Consider the following 14,085-nt stretch of genomic DNA (forward strand, 5'->3'; position numbering starts at 1 on the left):
GGGGAAAGCAATGAAAGGAAGCTAACAGACAATTATTCATGGACAAAATATAATATATGATTCATATTTCTTAGGCCAGCAGAGAAGGCCTTGAAGGCCCTGACGGCCCACCACTGATAAAATGTTAAAAAAATAAGTTCCTTGGCTTTTTGGTTTGACTCTAACTTCTGAAGTGAAGCTGTGTGAGCTTCTGGTTTATTTGTGCCTGCAACCTCCAATCAGTGCCATCCATCACAACCGTTTGTCTTGGCCGACAAGGGCGAGGATGGGATTTGGGATCAATTCACATTAGCAGGTCTGCTTATCTGATCAATGTGAGATGTAAAATAGGCTCAAATGATCACTAATGGCAACTGTTGACAGCTGAGCCTCTTCAAGGTATTCGCGCCATAGCTGGTTTATCCATAGCCATGAGAAAGAGGGTGGAACAATGAGTAGAGCCAATTTTTTCGGTTTGGTGTGATTTCCGGTTTGAGGTTAAGATTAGACTGGCTCCGGGCCCTCAGTGGGGATGAAAGTGCACGCTTCAACATAAAAAAGGATCTGGAAGGATTATTGACGTAACATGATTAATGTGCCATTTGTCATAAAATATTAGGACACGGCCATATTTTTCAGACCACTCGTCCTGCTTTATTATTTTTTCATGCAATCAGACACACTGAGGGTGGGTGGAAGGGGATAAACAAGTGAAAGCAGTAATTCACGGTGGATTAAATTATTTAACTATAGTGCGTCCCAACATTCATTTTAAAAAAAAGAAAAGAAAAGCAATTGCATTACTATAGGTGCAATAGATGACATGATAATGACCCTTTTCATAGAGATTTAAACTATACAGACATAGATATGGCCATTCAGGACCATTTTATCATCGGCATGTAATCACATCAAAAACAAGCGCTTCTCCCCACGCACATTTTCAGTAAACTGTTAGATTGCGCCTGTCCTTTCCTCATAATGCCCCCTGTCCTCAGCAGGTCATGCGTGCTACTCCAAACTCTAGACTCACAACAGCGGGTTCCTCTTTGACCACATCGTTATTGTAGGTTTCTTCCAGCTCTCCATAGCTCTGCTTGCGGCTCTCAGTGCCGCTGCTTCCCTCTACTGTCCGCTCCGTGTCGGTGCTCTCAGTGGCTTCCTCACCAATCTCCTCGTGCTCGTCTTCTTCCTGCAGCCGGCGAACTTCCTTATGATTGACAGGAGCCCCCAGAATGAGGGAGTCAGGGCGTGGCGGGAAGGGTTTGGCAAGTGGGCGATGTTCCCTGGTGGGAGTGGCTAGGGAGAGCCCGGCACTCACGACAGGTGTCACGCCGAGCTGTTGAAGCCTCTATGGGCAATAAAACACCATGAGAGAATTACTACTGTCATAATTATGGAATCTTCGCAGTCAACATATCAAAAAAGGGGTACAATTCTAATTTATTTGTGGAAATAGAAACGCTCTGAGACTGAAGTGAACTAGACATTCTGGAGCTCAGTGACCATCTAATTCAGCAGCTTGTGTTTCCAACAGGTTATATTATTTACAGGATGTGTGTTTTTTGTGAGAAAATGTATATTAGAAATACCATTTAACAATGGATGCACAATCCATTTTGACTAAGAGGGATGGCAGGCACCATTTAATGATCAGGCCATAAACAAATGTTTAAAAAAATTAATTTAGAAAATGACATTGCAGTAAAAAATAATCAGTCAAGAAAAGTGAAAATAAAAATATTAGATACATTTAAATAATTGCTAATCTTCTATTTCTGACTATCTTCCCGAGTCTATGAATAACACACTTTTTTTTTAATGTTAACTCTCACTTTATTTTTAGTTCTACTTATTGAAACAGCTTGTCCTGCTGCTGAAAGGTAAAAGACAATCTAACATTTCATTTAACATGCCAATAAGTTACAACAGCATCTTGGCGCTGATGTATTGAATTGATAATAGACCGTCTATGTAGGTCAGTGTTGTATTTAATGGCAAGTTGTTTTAAATGCATAATTTAAAGTTGTTTAGATGTGTCGTTATGTTCATGTGCTAACATTAGCTTCCTCCTTACTCTGCGCTGTACTCCTGCATGAATAGAATTTTTTTGCATACTTAATGTATTAAAATGAATATCAAGTCCTTTTCTCTCCTTTTTGTATTTCTCACATCTTTCAAACAAAATTGGTACACATTGATAATTTTTAAAGGGTTTCGTTAGTAGTTTTTTTGAGGACCGTAGAACATATTAGAGAATTTACATATAAAGTACTGCTCTACTTACAAAAACTCCAAGTTACCAAAAAAGTTCTGGAACCAATTAATTTCGTAAGTAGGAGGTATGACTGTATTTTTTTTATAGTTTAGTATTATTTAGTATTAGTTCACTTACACTCTCTAGTGCTTGCAGCTTGCTCTCTGCCTTGCGACTGTTCTCCCTACCAGTCAGAATAGTTTTGAGGATGGACTGCCGAGGGTGCATGGAGCGGTCAAACTGGTGATACATGTTTCTCCAAAACCTTGTACACACACACACATCAAAATTAGACTTCTGGTAAGTTTTGAGAAAGCTATAAAAGGTGGTACAAACTTGAAATGGTAGGGCAAAGTGGAGGGCTCGAGCACAGGGTGCGTTTCAGAGTATTCAGGGCTGTAGAATGGATTCAAGTAGTTCTGTTTTTCACTCATTAGATGCGCCCACAATGAATGAGTCCTCTCTCTTAGCCTAGGGCAAAAGAAAAAAAACTGTCAAAAGACTCAAAGGAAAAATCGTGACACAAAAGGACGCTGTAATGAAACATTTTAAAAGAGCATTATTTAAATTGACAGGAAGCATTTTATATTGTGTTTAGGAAGTTCAAACAGCTATATCTATAAAGTTTCCAATTGTAAAGGCCAGTTGTACTGTATTTTTTTGCTGGACTGCGCACTTATTTCTTCAATATTATCAGTTAAGAGCACCGGAAACTCACTGCAGCTCTTCTCTCTGCCTCTGGTTGTTACCAAGGAAGTTTCCATATTGACATGAGTGCACGTGCTCGTGAATCTGCAGCAGGAACCACTCGCTAAATTCAAATGCCTGATGAGGGGAAAAAATGCAAGTAAGCTTTGGTCTATTGCATGCAGGACACAAAGATGCAGACACACACCTGAGGGAACTGCTCAGAGAGCTGCCACACACACTCTAGGAACTGAGTGAAGATAGGAGAGACTTCTTTTGGGTCTCCATCCAATTGGTCACACCTATATTACAGTTTATATTGTAGTTAATATTCATTAAATGGTAACAACAAAAAAGGCTCCTCTATTGTTGCCATATAATTTGGTCATCGCATGTATCTAAATAGGCTAACCGACTTTAGGAACCCCTGTGATTAACGTACAGTGCAGATCTGCACAACTGAGTAAAATATCGTTATCAATGAATATTGTTATTTTTAGGTGATACTTGAAAATGCCATCATCTAGGTCAGGGGTGTCAGACTTGGGTTGGTTCGTGGGCCACGTAAACGTCAACTCGATTTCATGTGGGCCGAACCATTTTAGATAAACTTAGATAGAATTTTTATAAATGGATTAAAAGAACTGGATTAAAAGCCCTGAATATTCAGTTTTTTATAGATCTAAAACAATGTTTATTTTAGCTTTTTAAAAATATATTTTTAGATTTTGCAAAATGATTTTTGAACTAAAAACAGAAAAAAATGATTAAAAAATTACAATTATTGATTTAAAAAGGGGGGAAATCAGGAAATTTAATATACATCTATACTCTTCATTTTAATTTGATCCTAAAACAGAAAGTCGGCACTCATGATTTACTTTCCCGGGCCAGACAAAATGATGCGGCGGGCCATATTTGGCCTCCAGGCCGCCACTTTGACACGTGATCTAGGTTGTCAACTAATCCCGTAGACAGCATTTTTAAATGACCACTTGTTTTCAAAAAGCAATTAATTTTATTTCATTCAAATTTCAATTTGAAGTTAAGAATTTAAAAAGAAAAAAACAAATATTGCCTCTACTTTTAATAAAGGCGTTATGATGCAGGCAATTTGAGTCTGAAACAATGCTGGACATTTAACTTGACATTCCAATGGGAAAAATAAAGTCATTCATAATGGTTTCAAACTACATGTTTGTTTTTTTCAAAAGGAATCTTGAAGTATATTTTTAAGAATGAGTTCATAGAAAAAAATAATTATCCTGGCAACCAAATCTTACCTATCTGCAAACTTGTGGCCAAAGGAGATCCAGTCTTTCTCTATCAGAACCTAAAAAATACAGAATTTCAAACAAGAAAGCAGTAAGTAGGACACAAGAACATACAAGAAATATGTTGTTAGTACCATGAAACCCTTGATGGTGCGATAGTAGGGATCCATAAGTAGAGACCCGAGGGAGCAGACTTGCGCTGTTCGGTCCCACCCGTCAGAACAATGAACCAAAACACTGGCTCCTTCCTGGGTCACCGCCTAGTGGTTGGATGACACACGCAGTGATGTAAACATCCACTCATTGGTTGACTTATATTTATAAGGCTCTCTTAGTTTTGATCCCGCATTGGAAGTTACCTTAGAAACCAATGAAAATCCACGTTTAGATGACACACTGATATTATACTTGAATAGGCTTTTACTTCATGAGATGAATGTGAAATACAGTAATACCCCGACATACGAACAACCCTTGATAGGTTGCATCTGAAAGTCAGGGTGGAGGCGGGACAAATAGAGCCAACCCGGGAGAAGAAAGGTATAAAAATTTAAAACAAAATTAGAATTCAATTTAAGGTTAGATTAAACTTATTTTTGAGTGTCTGCATCGAAATCCAGGTTCATTTAAATTTGTTTGTTATGTTACGAGCAATGTTCCCTCTAAGCTGCGCGCGTGCGCAAATGCGCACTACTCTCGTCTTCTCTGCGCACAGCAAATCATATGGAGCGCACAAAATAAAATCCCATTTTTTTTTAGCTGTGAGGACGATGCGCGAACCACTCATCCACCGGGCCGCCCATTCATAGATATTAATCATTACATTTTATTATTACTATATCCTTTATGAGTAGTAGACATGCACCTGCTTATGGCAGGTGTGATACTGGTGTGTGCCCGTAGGGAGCAATGATGATGTTGCTCACACCGGTACTCAGTGTGCTCAGAGAGGTTATCTTTCTGCCCAGACAAACAAAAAATTAGAGGGAACATTGGTTACGAGCATGTTGCCGTGCAAAAAGTCTCTAGTTTAATAATGATTTCTACCACACGATTTCATTTAAAAATTGTATTCAAACCAAAACAAAATGCACCGATTACTTTTCAAATATACCTTAGCAAGGAAGATCGCTGCATCAAGAACAGATTTTATATGCCTCAACCAACCGCAGCTTTCCAGTCCTACCAGATAGTCACTCATTGAGAGGGACCGAGAACCAATCACTAAGAGGAACAAACAAACAGGCTTTTTACAGAAAAACAGTTCAACAGTGAACCTTTGATGCAGCGATATTCTACCTTCTAGCAATTTCTGTAGACTGGTTCTCATTACATGGATGTTTTCAATGCCCACAAACTGGAAGCGAATGTTGGAGTAGTTGTCTTCGTTCTCATAGCCTTTGCCCGCTGCTCGGTTGGCGAGCGCATTGAGCTGCAAGATAGTGGTGGGAGGGGCAGCAGTGTAAAGGGAAAATTAGTTTTTTTCTGGCTGGTGTACAAGTACAAGTGGCAACCCATCAATGGTGAATTACAGTATTTATTCATACTTATTTCAGTTCTGAACTTCTGAGTTTGGGCAATTTATGCTTATACTACTAACTCATGCCCAGAATTCACCAAAATACTCTTGTTGCTATTTTGAGTGGATCACAGTTGGAATTGAATATTCACAGGACACGTAGAGTTTTACCTTTGGCCTCGTGTCCATGACGTAAACAAATCGGCTGTTGTGGTTGGCTTTGCTGATGGCTTGCAGCATGCTCTCATCTTCTAAACAGCGTGCGCTAAACCCGGAAAGAGGCTGGCTGCACCGGCATACTGCCGCCTGTCATGTACACACAACATCGAAAAGAACAATAGCGGAATCAATTAAAATAATTCAAAAATCACCGGAAAAGGCTATGGATGATCAAAACAAAATAAAATAATCAACTGGTAAGGTAAGCGGTACTCGGCCGTTTGGTCGCCAGACTTTTGGTCGCCTGGAAGGTTATTGATAATTACCATTTAAAATTGTTTGTCAAATTCCCTAAATACAAACTGCGAATTATTATTTAGTCATACTTAATGCCCTATTAATTATTAGGCTAAAGAAAAGCTCCAAATTTCCCATACTTTTGTGTTTTGTTGGAGAACTTGTTAAGACCCTGACTGACGTCCCTTCCTAAGGGGACAACTCATGTACATACAAACTCTTATACACTCACACGTCCGCTCAGTGAAACTGCTCATTGTTGGCTTTTATTGATGCGTAGACTTTTGGTCGCCGGACGTTTGGTCGCCGGTTGTTTGGGTCCGAGCGACCAAACGTCCGGCGACCAAACGTCCAGCGACCAAAAGTCCGGCGACCAAACGTCCGGTCACGAAGGTAAGCGAGGCAGAAACTAACAAATATAGCAATAAACTCAGGTAATGACAGTGAACTACTAACCTTCTTCTCTTGGTAGAAGTAAGTAAGTACTGGAAAGCGTCCTTTGCTCCTGAATTTGGAACTGCCCACAATAATGGGCTTACTGGCCGTAATGGGGACGTACAGGTCGCGTGGATATGTCTCACAAATCTAGGAAAATAGGCATAATTAGATTATTAGTCCTTGCAAAAAAAAAACACATTTTTTTCTGGTAGCAGAAACCCCTTTCAATCACGGTAAAAATGAGAACTTAAAACAAGGTCGGACTGAAACCCAGAAATAAGAAAACATATTACCATTATGATTAATGTTTAATTAAAGGTGCTGAGTAGAATAGTTCATAACTTGTTTTACTTACATATGGTAGATTTTTTGGAGTGCCGTTTAAAATAAATGTTCTCATTATGGATTAAAATATTTTGGATCAGTGTTGAAGTTTTGACATCCTCGTTTGGACTTGAACAAAACTGAACCTTAAGTTCACTGGTGTGTATTTAATTTTCTTGTCAATTAGATAAAAATGTTTTACTATTTATATATATAAAAAAATAATATGATAATAATAAAAAAAACATTACCAAATTCCTTGCAACAGTATTCATTACACAACAGTTGCCCTTTTACAATCTACCAGTACATAAAATTTTCAGAAGTCAGAATATCATGGACCTTGTAGTCTCTGTTCACATCTGTGAGTTGCCATTGGTCACAGGGGACCCCCATCCTCTCGAACTCTGCTCCTAAGTCAATTAGCTGCCAGCCTTCCTCACGCTGCTGGTCATTTTGTTTGGGATTGTACGAGAACGCGTACAGCTCATCATACGACACTGTAAACAAGGAAGGAAATTACAGAATATTGTAAATCTGTCTATTAACATGCAGGAGTGGATGCCGGTCCGGTATTCCAAAAAGTGAAACCCACCAGGCCGAAGAAGGCGCAAAAGCGAGCTGTAGATGTCATGGCAGTCACGTTCTCTCTGCACCACAAAGTGAACCACTCTGAAGTTACGACACTGAATAACCAATGGACAACCCGAGGTGGTGAGAGAAAGCTTCTCCACAGATGCAATGTGGTGGTGCAAAATCTGCAGAGAAGAGTGGAGACTGTAAACACATGTTCAGGTTGTATAAACTCAAAATGTCACAAACTAAGCAAACTACAGTGGTACCTTGACATACGAGTGCCCCGACATATGAGCAATTTGAGATACGAGTAAAATTTTGAGCAAATATTTATCTTCAGATGCCAGACAAATTTTGATATACGAGCAGACAGCGGAAGCGAGAGGCTGCTCATAAGAACATCATGGGCACTGTCTCTCTCCCCGCAACTCCCTCGTGTAATGTCTCTGTGGTCGCAACTCCCTCGTGTAATGTCTCTGTGAGCACTGGGCGGAGCGTTGCATTTTTTCATTGTTTTTTCCCCCGTTAGTCAGTGCGAATGGCGTATATACTACTTATCGTTGGGAAGTGGTCGTGCGTTATCCTATTGTGAGGACATTTGTGTGCATCGTTTTGGGAATATTTTGAAGGGAATACAAAAGCAAACAATCGATAGGTTGCAACTGAAAGTCAGGGTGGAGGCGGGGCAAATAGAGCCAACCAGGCCGGGAGAAGAAAGGTATCAAAATTTAAAACAAAATTAGAATTAAGTTTAGTGCAAGCTTAGATTAAACATATTTTTGAGTGTGTCTGCATCGTAATCAAAGTTCATTTAAATTTGTTTATGTTATGTTACGAGCATGTTGCCAGGCAAAAGGTCTCTCTCCCCTCCACGAAATCCGTCTAATTTTAATAATATTAAACACATTTTAGTAGTATTAAACCACTAGTTACGTGTTACTTTGTTAATAGAGGGCGAATTAGAACAAATAAATGTTTTTCCAATCCAATATCCTGTTTTGGGTATTTTATCAGAGGGTTGGAATGAATTAATTTGTTTTTAGTTCATTTCTATGGGAAACGTTTGTTTGAGTTACGAGAAAATCGACATACGAGCTCAGTCCCGGAACACATTAAGCTCGTATCTCGAGGTACCACTGTATTGGAATTTGGCCCAATGAGAAGCAATCCATCGCCCTCTACCAGGTCATTCAGGCAAATGTATTTGAGTTATACTCCATATAAAAATCGGCAAGTGGGAGTAAAGTCTCAAATGAATATGCGGGGGTTCAGTGTATGGGAAAGTTTTGTTAAAATCTGAAATACTGTGATCACTCACCCAAACCTCTTGTCCAGCAGACGTCGAGTTATTTGAGCTGATCTCCACAAAGATGAGGTGCGTCGCTGTGAGGTATAGTGTGCCGCTTGTGGATTTGTTGCTGAAACGATCCAACAGACGTACCTGCTGCACCTACAAACACATTTCAAATAATGAGCATATAAATCTATTTTATTTACTGTATTTTCCACACTATAAGTCGAAGTTTTTTTTTTATAGTTTGGCCGGTGGCACATTATTAGATCATTTCACATTCTTATTTTTACACTGATTGATAATATCAACATTATCAGTGGGTAGGTAGGCTTTTGCTTTATCCACTCAGGGGACACCACGGCAAACCTGTCGAATCACCTGTAACTAATAAAATTTAGAAGGGAATACCAAGTACCTAATTAATTTTTTTTATATTTTTGTAAAAATAATAACATTCAGCTTCTTGTGGCCTCTTCTTCTTTTTATTATTAATTTTAAATGCCTTTCTGATCTTTATTTTCTATTTTATCAAATAAAATTCCCCCAAAAATGCAACATATTCCAGTGCGTATTATGTACAGTGGTACCTCGACCTACGATCAGCTCGTGGTAGGACGAAAATTTCCATCAAATAATTCGCCCGCGATACGATCAAAATTTCAAGATGCGACCAAGCCAGGTGCCATGACATGAGAGGCTGTTTATCATTGTAGCGCAGTCTTTTTTGCCGCATCTCTTTCGTCTAAACAGATATCTACGAGCACTGAACGATTTATTCAGACGAGTTTCGACCAGGAAACGCACAACGCACATGCACGGGAAAAAGAGGGCTTTTGGGTAATGAAGTATACTCACACAACACCGCCCAATTTTAGTTATATTAAACACATTTTCTTACTATTAAACCACTAGTTGTGTTACTTTGTTAATAAATTGTGAATTAGAAGAAATAAAACATTTTTTTCCAATCCAATGTCCTGTTTTTGGTGTTTTTTCAGAGGGTTGGAACGAATTAACGCTCCCACCCCTCTCTCTGTCCGTCTCTCTCTCTCTTCCCCCTTCGAAATGCGTCTAATTTTACTTCTATTAAACACATTTTATTACTATTAAACCACTATTTATGTGTTACTTTGTTAATAGATGACAAATTAGAAGAAATAAAACATTTTTTCCAATCCAATATCCTGTTTTTGGTGTTATTTCAGAGGGGTGGAATGAATTAATTTGTTTTTAGTTCATTTCAATGGGAAACGTCTGCTCGAGTTACGAAAAGCTCGACATACGATCTCAGTCCCGGAACGGATTAAGATCGTATGTCGAGGTACCACTGTATGTTTCTTTTTCCCTGTGCATTTTTTGGGTAGTGCGATTTATAATCCGAAAAATAGACCTTTAGGATTAATAGTGTACACCACGATCCGCACAGGAAAAGCCAATTAGTGCTGACCACTCAGTGCTCTACCACAAATTAACAGGAGTTCAATAGACAGAATTAATAATCATCCCTAAATCTTATCTTGCCGTCATTAAGGTTCTGAGTGAGCTGAAGTCTGGGACGTCTGACTTTGTCCAAGTATCAGGATATAATATGGATTGGTGATTAATTAATCAAAAAACAAGTCAAATATATTTTAACAAACATCAAAGTTGTTGACTGCAAGAGAAACACTGATTATTCTGGAAAAACAAACAAACAAGAAGATTACGTAAAAAGTAACATATGAGATTTGCAAAAGAAATCCAGAAAAGTAATTTCCTTTTCGGTATTTAATTGAGACACTTGCTGAGTTTGTTTTTATTTGTACTGAAGAATAAAAGTACAAAAAGTGATGTTCCTTTTCCAGCAAGTTATACGTGCCATATCTCAATTTCACCGAGCAAATACATTCATGTAGGAGTGAGTAGATTATTCACCCGTGTCACATGGTTTTCATTTTCCAGAGCAAGCGGTTGTGACCATAAACTAGATGGTTGTAAACAGGTTACAAATGCATATGTTGGGAAACGGTTCTGTCGGCAAACGCTTATTATCAATTTTGTAGCCTGCAGTCACTAAAAGCCGTGCAAATGATGAGTTATCATTATTAGAGTTCTAGGCGACACATACATTCTTCCCCAGTTTCCTTTTTCCTGTCTTTTTCACAGAAAAGCGATGACAGCAGCTATGCTCAATACAGGAAGTCAGCAGAATATCATCTACGTTTGGGGAGGCAGAAAAGTCCATTCATTCCCCACTAAACAATTTTCTTCGAATGTATGTGTCTTATATTAATATAATGGTATACATGTAGTGATCTCAACTCATTTTCGGAACCGTTTTATCCTCACTAGGCTGGCGGGGGTGCTGGATCCCATCCAATGTTCCCTCTAATTTTTCGTTGGTCTGAGCAGAAAGTCAACCTCCCTGAGCGCACTGAGTACCAGTGTGAGCGACATCATCGGTACTCGGATGATTCGCCTAAAGACGTTTCGCCGACGGACGTTTGACAGACGGGCAGGTCGCCGAATGGACGTTTCGCCGAACGTTCATTCGGCCGAACGGAGGTTTCGCCGAAACGGGATTCGCGCGCTCGCCCCGCCCCCGGATCGTGTGTGTACAAGTTTTTCAACCTCGGCCCGCGGGCCATATACGGCCCGTTAGGATTTTTAATCCGGCCCGCCGCCGGTGTTGTCCAAATTATAGTAAAAATCTATGTTAGTCTACCATCAATGGCAGCCCGGGAATAAGCACTCTTGGGCGGGCAGATGTAGCAGAACCGAGCCGTAAAATGACAGCAATCGGGTCAAATCCATCCTAAAACAGCATTTAATGATTAAATACAAATACTGGAGCTCTTTGGACATTAGAACCGAGCCCAGGGAAGTGAATTCCTTGGTAAAATGTCGTGATGATATCGCGATGGAGGCAAAAAAACGTCTATATACGTCCATTCGCCAAACGGCTCAAAATGCTCTCAAATTCGGTCAAATCCAGCCGAAAACAGCATTTAATGATTAAATACAAATACTGGAGCTCTTTGGACATTAGAACCGAGCCCAGGGAAGTGAATTCCTCGGTAAAATGTTGTGATGATATCGCGATGGAGGCAAAAAAACGTCTATATACGTCCATTCGCCAAACGGCTCAAAATGCTCTCAAATTCGGTCAAATCCAGCTGAAAACAGCGTTTAATGATTAAATACAAATACTAGTATTTGTATTTAATCATTAAACGCTGTTTGAACGAACGTTCATTCGGAGACCTGTCCGTCTGTCAAATGTCCGTCGGCGAAACGTCTTTAGGCGAATCATCCGGTCACGACATCATCATTGCTCGCTATGGGCACACCAGTATCACACCTGCCACAAGCAGGTGCATGTCAATGTTCCCTCTAATTTTTCATGTAAAACATGCTGTAAAACACGAAAAACGAAAAACATAAGTGGACAGAGCTAATGCTACTGGCTGCCGCTTAAACGGCTCCATCATGAAGAAAGGGGTAAAAAAAAAAAAAAAAAAAAAAAAAAAAAAAAAAAAAAAAAAAAAAAAAAAAAAAAAAATCCGTTTTTTTTTTTTACTGCGCGCCATAGGATTTCTGCTGCGCAGAGAAGACGAGAGTAGTGCGCAATTGCGCACGCGCGCAGCTTAGAGGGAACAGTGATCCCATCCCAGCTAACTTCGGGCCTGAATTGGTGGCCAGCCAATCGCAGGGCACAAGGAGACAGACAACCATTCACGCTGACACTCGTAGCTAGGGGAAATTTAGAGCGTCCAATCAGCCTACCATGCATGTCTTTGGAATGTGGGAGGAAACCGGAGAACATGCAAACCCCACACAGGTGGACCAACCTGGATTTGATCCCAGGTCTCCCACTGTGAGGTCGAAACGCTAACCACTCATCCACCGGGCCGCCCTATGTGTAGTGATATAGGGGTTATTATAAAGGAGTAATAATCATACCCATTTGTAAATTCTCTGCAAATAAACAAACGATTTAAAGACTTTTACAAAGCCTTGCGACAGTCTGTTTTCAATCTGCAACAATCAGTCTGATCTTCATTAAATCTGCAACAATCAGTCTGATCTTCATTAAATGATTTAGTTGGAGGTTGCAGATTTAGTCAAATCCAATTGTGTAAAAGTGCTGGTGCTGTTTTTTTTAATGTAGGAGTCATGTATATAGTATGCTGGCAGGATTTAAAACATTTAGGAGACTATAGTGCCTCAGCAGGAATTTAGACACTGGATTGTCACCTACATTTAGAAAATCGTAATTAAAAAAATTGTACATTGTTGACAGCCCTATTAGGTCAATCAATACAATGAGGGCGTGACACTAGAAAGAGGACGGATAAAGTGGTGCAAGATGTAAAAAAATAAAAATAAAAAAACCTTCCGGGTGCTTGTCACGTATAAAACGACCAAGCACCGTCTGCACATATGACTTACATTGACAAGCGCATTGGAAATAAAGTAAATGAAATGTAACACAAGTGCATTTGTTGTGAAAGCTGAGGCCGAGCCTGTTTTGCTACCCATCCACTGCAATTAGCTTGAAAATATTAGCTACCTTCGGCGTTCGGATGTGTTCCATGTCTCCAAGGCGTAACAGCTGTCAGCGACTTCAGAGTTCACGCAATGCCTTCAACATATAACTCTATCATTGATACAATCGTATCAAAAATGTATTACGCAAACAGGATGCTACGATCTTGAGCGGATTCAGTATGTTTATAGTCATTTACTTCCCACTCCAGCATCCGCGTAAAGTGCGAGAAAATTAACCCATCGCTAAGTGCATTGCTTTTCAAAACAAGAGCACTCAAGGGAACTGTAAATCAAAGTTGTGATACTGTAGAATCGTAATCAATTAAATTATTGTAATGATTTATATTGTTACATTTTATGTGGTTTATGGCCGTAATATGAACTGCGTGTTGTCATAGCATTTTGTCCAAATTTACTTTGAAATGAAATTCTACAGTCGCGGTTGTGTCGAAAACTTGTGCAACACGTCACGCAAGTGGGAAGAAGGCATGCTCAGTATAATGGAGTTATCACGCAGAGATCACATTTAGTGGGAGAGCTAGATGCAAAAGTCTGAATGGGCGGCGTTAAAAACCAGCGGCCATCTTAAAGCTTCTAGAGTCAAACATTCATTCATTTTCTGAATCGCTTATGTTTTTGGGATGTGGGAGGAAACCGGAGTATAATTTTATTTTAAAATATATTATATGAATGAATTAAACAGCAATTTAATAAAATTTATAAATTTAAACAGATACAAAGCAGAAACGAA

General features: G+C 39.4%; 1 protein-coding gene across 1 annotated transcript; it reads right to left on the reverse strand.

Annotated features, from left to right (window-relative positions):
- Nucleotides 1-608: 608 nt before the first annotated feature.
- Nucleotides 609-13,582, reverse strand: mtmr6 (myotubularin related protein 6). The gene is made up of 15 exons (XM_077624753.1): nucleotides 13,357-13,582; nucleotides 8,829-8,960; nucleotides 7,530-7,692; nucleotides 7,277-7,434; nucleotides 6,629-6,757; nucleotides 5,888-6,022; nucleotides 5,497-5,629; nucleotides 5,312-5,421; nucleotides 4,332-4,457; nucleotides 4,207-4,256; nucleotides 3,132-3,225; nucleotides 2,955-3,061; nucleotides 2,573-2,707; nucleotides 2,375-2,501; nucleotides 609-1,330 (listed from the first exon to the last, which is right to left on the reverse strand). The coding sequence occupies exons 1-15, from the start codon at nucleotides 13,378-13,380 to the stop codon at nucleotides 974-976; spliced, it is 1,980 nt and encodes a 659-aa protein (XP_077480879.1). The 5' UTR covers nucleotides 13,381-13,582; the 3' UTR covers nucleotides 609-973.
- Nucleotides 13,583-14,085: the final 503 nt, after the last annotated feature.

The sequence above is a fragment of the Stigmatopora argus genome, chromosome 17 (genome assembly GCF_051989625.1).
Source record: "Stigmatopora argus isolate UIUO_Sarg chromosome 17, RoL_Sarg_1.0, whole genome shotgun sequence".
Taxonomy (NCBI): domain Eukaryota; kingdom Metazoa; phylum Chordata; class Actinopteri; order Syngnathiformes; family Syngnathidae; genus Stigmatopora; species Stigmatopora argus.